General features: G+C 58.3%; 1 protein-coding gene across 2 annotated transcripts; it reads right to left on the bottom strand.

Moving 5' to 3' along the window:
- Positions 1-2,185: 2,185 nt before the first annotated feature.
- Positions 2,186-7,224, bottom strand: TMEM129 (transmembrane protein 129, E3 ubiquitin ligase). 2 transcript variants are annotated; one of them, XM_032136168.2, is made up of 4 exons: positions 6,882-7,224; positions 4,372-4,846; positions 3,748-3,907; positions 2,186-3,661 (listed from the first exon to the last, which is right to left on the bottom strand). In XM_032136168.2, the coding sequence occupies exons 1-4, from the start codon at positions 7,084-7,086 to the stop codon at positions 3,413-3,415; spliced, it is 1,089 nt and encodes a 362-aa protein (XP_031992059.1). In that variant the 5' UTR covers positions 7,087-7,224; the 3' UTR covers positions 2,186-3,412. The 2 variants fall into 2 exon arrangements, with proteins under 2 accessions (XP_031992059.1, XP_058286062.1); XM_058430079.1 differs by lacking the exon at positions 2,186-3,661 and having other exon boundaries at positions 3,859-3,935.
- Between the last annotated feature and the right edge of the window lie 50 nt (positions 7,225-7,274).

The raw sequence follows: 7,274 nt of genomic DNA, 5'->3' as shown, positions 1-7,274 counted from the left end.
GTGGTGACGCATGCTTGTAATCCCAGCTACTTGAGGGGCTGAGGCAGGAGAATCGTTTGAACCCGGGAGGCGGTGGGCTAAGATCGCGCCACTGCACTCCAACCTGGGCAACAAGAGCGGAACTCTGTCTCAAAAAAAATTAAAATAAAATCCTAAGCCCCCAACAACTGAATGGACCCCCTTGCAGCCAAGGGGACACCAGTGGCAATAAGATACCAAATTATGAATAGGACCTTGCCAGGCAAGGGTTAAGTCACACACCCTACATTTAAACTATATTCTTACTGCCACACTGCTTTTCTTTTCCTCTTAGTAGCTCAATAAGCACTGGCCTTGAGCTTAGCAATATTGGAACAGTGCAGTGGCTATGATGGCTCATGCCTGTGATCCCAACACTGTGGGAGGCTGAAGTCAAGAGGATTGCTTCAGGTCCAGAATTTAAGACCAGCCTGGGCAACAGCGAGACCCTATCTTTACAAAAAACTTAAACAAAAAGGCTAGGCACTGTGGCTCACACCTGTAATCCCAGCATTTTGGGAAACCAAGGTGGGAGGATCACTTGAGCTCAGGAATTCGAGACCAGCCTGGGCAACATAGCAAGACTTCATCTTTACTAAAAATCAAAAACATTAGCCGGCCGTGGTGGTGTGTGCCTGTGATCCCAGCTACTGGGAGGCTGAAGTGGGAGGATTCCTTGAACCTGGGAGGTCAAGGCTGCAGTGAGCCCAGATGGCGCCACTGCACTCCAGCCTGGGTGACAGAGTAAGACCCTGTCTCAAAACAATAAAAACCAATTTGCAGTTCCACCAGATGCTGACTGATCCCCCAGCCCCTATTCCACCAGCCATAACTATAGGTTTCATTGGACAAGAGACTGATTTCAGTAACTTGGTCCAGGTAAGAGACCACAGTGATGGACCACTTCTGGCCTGTGTAGAACCTCATTATAATACATTTAAATGTTAAGTCTCCACCCCAAAGTGAATGTGGATTGTATGTTTGCTCAGGATGCATGCGGCAGGACTGCCTCCATGAATATTCATAGCTCTTGTCACCTGCTGAATATGCATGTCTAGCCAACCTATTCAGCATAAAGCTCCTGCCCCAACCCCTCCTCCTCCTCTGAAGTGTCTGTCTGTGGTCTTGGCCAGAGGCTGTGCTTTCCAGTCTGAGGGATGGCCACCTTGCAGGCTGTTAACTATTTTTATTTTTTTGAGACAGTCTCACTCTGTCGCCCAGGCTGGAGTGTTGTGGCGCAATCTCGGCTCACTGCAACCTCTGCTATCCAGGTTCAAGCGATTCTCATCAGGCTGTGACTTTTTAGAAGAAATAGTCTCCTCTAAGTTAACAGCACACAGCCAAAGAGTCCCAAGTGCCTGTGAGCCATAGGGCCTGGCACAGTCAGGGCCCATAACAGCCCCTCAGTAGATGCTCACTAGATCTCTGTCGTTGGCTAAAGCAGTGCCTGGTTGTGTATGCAAAAGAATGCCAGTCAAAGTACCATGCTGGAAAGAACGTGAAGACACTCGTAGCGCAGGAAACTAGAGCCCACTGTCGTATCTTTCAACAGGATTACGTGTACTGTTTCCCCAAGAACCGTCCTGTGGGTCGAGAAGCAGAATGGGGAAATGGCAGCAAGCACTCACTGTCCATCCGGTTGCTGGGGTGCTCACCTGAGGGCCCAGTGCTGTGGGGAACCCCGGGGTGCTGTCTTGGCTGCCCTAGGTGCTCAGCTGGCAATTCCTGGGCCACCCTGACCCACAGTGAGGTCAGTAGAGACAGCCTGGTGTCCCCACAGGACGCAGCTGCAAACATAAGTGACACCGAAAAGCTGCTCACTCCTTGGCTACCCATGTGTCCCCACATCAGTGCCTGAATCTGGAAGCAGCCAGTGGTGACCACACAGTGACTTCCCCCAGGACGTGTCTCTGCCCCTCCCACCCTGCTCCTGCAGATGGCCCTGGGTCAGGGGTTCTCAAGACCCCAGAGTCCCCAACTAGAAATCAGAGGGGAAGGTTCCTACTGCACCCGCCTCCCAACCAATGGGTTTTTTCCTCCTTATTCTGAACAAAGCACGCCACGCACGCAATTCCACCTCTGAAGTGGCTTCTCCAATACCCCCAGGCCATTCTCCAACTATGACAAAAGTTTGGTTTTAATATCGGGCAACACAAAACACAGTACATCACTTCAGACTAAATTTTATTAAATATGTGTCATTTGGCTACAATAGGTTTGTCTTTATAAAACTAAGTAACTTATTTTGTAGTAAAAACAACCCCAACCCACTGCCCCTCTTTGGCAGCCCTTAAAACTCAGGTCAAAGCTAGCTCTGGCTCCCAGCCATGGTCCCTGCTGCCTTCACCTGCTGAGTGCTCTAGGAAGCCTCCCAAATTCCAATTGTCAGGCCCCCTGAGTCCATCACCTCTGCCTCAAACAGCCAAGCCTGGGGCTTTGGGGCCACAGGTGTGAGGGCCCCTCCAGTAGCCACATCTGTGTCAGGGCTGTGCCCTGGGGCCTGGACAACGTCTCCCCGTCCCCTTGAACCATCAGGAACTGGGCAAGACGCCCACCAGAGCCTTGACCACAGGGGGCGTGCATCCCCTTCTGAGCCTGGGAGACCCTAGGGGAGTGGGTAGCCTGGGCTGGACCCCTGGTGGGCTTGTGTTCTGGATGTCGCTATGGCACTTTGGTCCTCAACTGAAACCCCCACCCCTACCCGGGAGTCTGAGACCTCGGCCTTCGCTGGACTTGTTGGGCAGCAAAAGGCACCAAGGACAGGATGAGAACCCCTGAGGGGCAGCACTACAAATGAGGGCGCTCTGACCTGTCCTCCCATTGCCACCCCACCCAGGAACAGCCCCTCAACTGGCCACAGCCACCACGAAGCCCCAGGACTGCTCCCACACCACAGCAGTGCCCTCTTCTCCATCCCACCCTCAGGACCTACCCAGGGTTCTCCAGGCAGCCAGGGGCCAGCTCCAGGACAGGGCAGGAGAAAGCAGTCTGGGTCTGGCATGTAACTGAAGGCGGGTATGCTCCAGAGAAGTAAGGCAAATGGCCCAGATGACGACCACCTGGGGTAGACCCAGGGTCTCCAGGGAATGGCTTGGGGGCACAAATGCTGTGTCTGTGTGTGCAGGATCTGCCCCCACCAGCAGGAAGGGGGCAGGAGGGAGGCAAAGAGGAGGTGCCCAGGACTTGTACCCTGGCTGCCAAGCAGGGTGGGGTGTTTTCATAAGGATTGCTTTTAACCAAAAGTCCTCAGCCTTCTGCAGACCCAGGGCAGAGGCGAGTTGCTCTAGATCATGTGCTTTAAGTAGAGCCCTTTGCCAGCCAGGAGGCCCAGCCACCCCCTTCCCTGCCCCGTGGCTTTGGGGGGAGACAGAGTCACCTCAAGGTCCCAGACCACTCAGCGCACGGTGCACACATCCAGGATGCAGAAGCGTGCGCGGCAGGTGGGGCAGGGCACGCGGCTGGCCAGCCACGTGTCAGGGCGCAGGGGGTCCTGGCGGCTGGCGAACCACTTGCCCATGCAGGTAAGGCACCACATGGGGCGGCAGTAACACTGCTGGCACTCGCCTGTGGCTGCCTCCTGGCAGGTCTTCACCAGTTTCACGCTGGCACGTGTCTGCATGCAGCCTATGCAGGCCTCCAGCTCCTGCAGGCAGGTGGAGCGTCACCAGGAGCCCAGGCAGACGCCCGTGGGCACCCACCCATCCGCCCGGCCCTGGCCCATGCCCCCACCTGGCTGCTGGGCACTGAGTAGGCCGGGTTGACCTCTACCAGGGAGGCGAATGTCTCCAGGAACAGGTCGCCCAGGCTCTGGTGGATGACCACGTGGGCTGCCCTGCGGATGGGTGCCCGGAGCTTCTCGCAGAGCTCCCCGTACTCAGTGGAGTTCAGCCTGCAGGGAGGAGAGCTGCTGGGCCCCTCTGCAGGGCAAAGGGAGCGGAAGATGGAGGCCACATGCCAAGGAGTGACAGGGCAGCTGTCGCACCAGGACCAACCAGGAGAGATGGCCCTAAGGCCAGAGCCCCCGGACCCAGTGCCAGACAGCCCAGCCTGGGCATGGGGCAGACCTAGGAGCAAGGCAGCTGTCCAGCCTGAGGGCTGCACTGTCCTGAGTGCTCCCCAAGAATCTGGGGGAGGCGGCTCCAGGGAGTGGAAGGGGAGGCCAAGAGTGCAGGGGGGCCCGAGGGAGGGCTATGCGGGAGGGCTCAGTGACTGGTGTCACACAAGCCCAGGAGTGTTGGAGTCCACACCGGCTACACCCAGCACCTCCCAGGGGTCGTGGTGCCAGAGCCTGGCTCTGGCCTGCCGTGTGCCCTCTGCACCCCCTCCGCACCCCCGCAGGCACCACACTCTTACCAGATGTCAAAGGCCTGCACAGCGGGGTTGGCGCTGGCCACACGGATGGTGAGGAGCTGCACGGGCAAGTTCGAGTCTGGCGAGAGCTCATGCTGCCGAGACTCCGTCACAGTCAGGTGCACATCCTGCTGCTGGGCCACGTGCACTCGGTAGGTGGTTACCTTCATCACCCACGTGTCTGTCACAATCACACGGGCACCTGGTGCACCGGTGGCAAACTTGTCAATCCGCCGGAACTCAGTGTTGACGGAGGAGGCAACAGCCTGCCAGCTGGACTGTGGGAGGGCGTAGAGTGCCAGGGTGCGCGCCAGTGGGTGGCAGGCCCACCGGTCACGGGACCAGTAGTAGATCAGGATGCAGGCGATGGAGGGGACGGTCACGGCCAGCAGCAGGAAGAGCCGCCAGGCCTCAGGGGCCTGGCTGAGGGAGTGGAGCTGCTTTTCTGAAGCCGCAAGGCACATGCCCACATAGTAGCCTGCAAAGGACAGAGTGAGCCTCAGGGGAAAGTGAGTGCCAGGCCGCTGTCCACCCCCTGACAGCCCTGGACCTGGCTCTCTGCCCGGGTTCCAAGGTCAGCTCCCAGGTTAAGTGGGCTTTACCCACTCTGCACTTCCCCAGCCGGCCCACTCTCTCCCTGCCTGTGGCAAAGGCAGGATATATTAAGGGAAAAGGTTTTTAATTTGCTGCTTTAGTTTCACACAATATGTAAGTATTGAAAAAAACTACAAAAGCCTAGAAAGGGAAAAATAAACACAATCAGGTGTCACCTCAGGCAGAGCTGACCCCTGGCCTGCCAGGGCAGCTGCCAGGACAGAATCTGTCTCTCAATCTCACCTGCTCCGAGGAGGCTGATCAAATATGGCCCATCCCAGAGCTGAGAAGTTATGTGCGAGAAAGGAAGCAAGTGTCAAAGAATGATGGGACATGTCCAAAGGACACGGAGCCTGCTTCAGGGCCCTGTTGGCCAGATCGGGGACAATTTGAAGGTCCAAATAAGCAATGGAGACAGTGAGGAGTTGCACCAGCAGGTTCTAGTTGGCAAAAAGTAATAAATAATCCACATTTGGAGTTGGCCCAGTCACTGCATTTCAAGGTAACGTGACATATAACAATAGGTAACCAGGGGCCGGGCGCAGTGGCTCGCAGCTGTAATCCCAGCACTTTGGGAGGCTGAGGTGGACGGATCACGAGGTCAGGAGATCGAGACCATCCTGGCTAACATGGTGAAACCCCGTCTCTACTAAAAAATACAAATTAGTCGGGCGTGGTGGCAGGTTGCCTGTAGTCCCAGCTACTCAGGAGGCCGAGGCAGGAGAATGTCATGAACCCAAGAGGGGGATGTTGCAGTGAGCCGAGATCGCACCACTGCACTCCAGCCTGGGTGACAGAGTGAGACTCCGTCTCAAAAAATAAAAATAAAATAGGTAACTAATACCTAGTAAAGCTTAAAAACTTTCAAACTAAGTTAAAAATAAAAAGAGCTTGACATCCGACTGCAAGGCCAGCTGTGCTGTCTGCTCCAGGTGTGGCCGCCATGATTCACTTGTGGTCCCTCACAGGCCTCTGGGGAGGGTGCAGCTGGAAGGGCTACAGAAACCCACCCAGTAGCCCTAGAAAGTGGCCTGGTCAGGGCCCCAGCCGCACTCAGCCCCATCCATCTGTCAAGTGGGCCCCCAGCCCACCCTCTCCATGAGGCAGGCCTGGGCGCCTCCACCCCACACCTGCCTCCAGCTCGGCCCAGGCAGCTGCATCCTCACACCAGGATGTGGAGGGTCACCCCTCTTGTGTCCCCAGAGTGGCAGACCTGGCCAGCCACTGGCCATCTATCCTCCCAGAGCTGCGTCTGCCCCCGTGTCCTCCAGAGGTCCCCCCGTGAAATCCCCCTCCAGCCACTGCACCCCCCACCTTCCACCTGTCCGTCATCCAACCAGCTGAGAGAGGGACCTTCCTGAGCCCCAGTTAGCACCTGGGGCCCAGCCCAGCACGCCCCCCCCGGACAACTCTGAGCGTCCCACCTGCACTGCACGGAGGCCCTCCCCAGCCTCTGCCCCTGTGGCGCCCCCAAACTGGAACTGCCTCCAAATCTGCCTGTTCTCCCCACACCCACCTTCCAAGGCCTACAGCAGTGCCACCCTCCACACAGCCCCTCCGACCCCTTCTGTTGGACTCAATCAACAGTTGCCTTCTCCTGGCCACTGCCCCCAACCACGATAAGCAAAGGCTGTTTGGCCTTGCAACCCCCAGGCACGTGACGGTTCAGGACTTGGTGGGCCGGAGCATCCCCTGCCCAAGGTTCTGAACTTGGGTTCCCGTCACCTGCAAGTCAGCGCCGGCGGCGCCCCTAAGCGCGCTCAGCCCACGCCGCGGTCCCTCTGGATGAGGACCGGCGCCTCTCCCCAGCTGCGCCCAGGCGCTTTCGGGGCTTCGGGGAGCTGGCGGAGGCCTCCTCCTGACCTCCCAGCAAGCCCTGCGCAGGAGAAGATGCGGCTGGCCGGCCCGAACAGCCTCACCGAGTGGCAGCAGCGAGTGGCACAACAGCGTGGCGGCCGTGCGGCGCAGGTGGAAGGACACGAAGGCGGCGTCCTCGCTGCCCAGCCAGCCCGACAGCAGGTTCTGCACCGTGAGCCCCGCCGCGTGGAACTCGTTGGGCGTGAACACGAAGCACACGGCGAACACCAGATAGGCGAGAGTGAAGGTCACCTCGGGGTTGTCCATCGCGCAGCCGCCGGGAAGCTGCCGGCGAGACCCCCGCCCCCGGCGTGCGGAAGAGGCCGCAGCGCCCAGTTCCGGACCTGTCGGTTGCGGCGGCCGCCGCCCGGCCGCCCGCGGGGCACTCTAGGAGATGGAGTCCCGCCGCCCGGCCGCCCGCGGGGCACTCTAGGAGATGGAGTCCCGCCGCCCGG

This window comes from Hylobates moloch, unplaced genomic scaffold (assembly GCF_009828535.3).
Source record: "Hylobates moloch isolate HMO894 unplaced genomic scaffold, HMol_V3 SCAFFOLD_17, whole genome shotgun sequence".
NCBI lineage: Eukaryota > Metazoa > Chordata > Mammalia > Primates > Hylobatidae > Hylobates > Hylobates moloch.
This window is presented reverse-complemented; position numbering and strand designations above follow the sequence as displayed.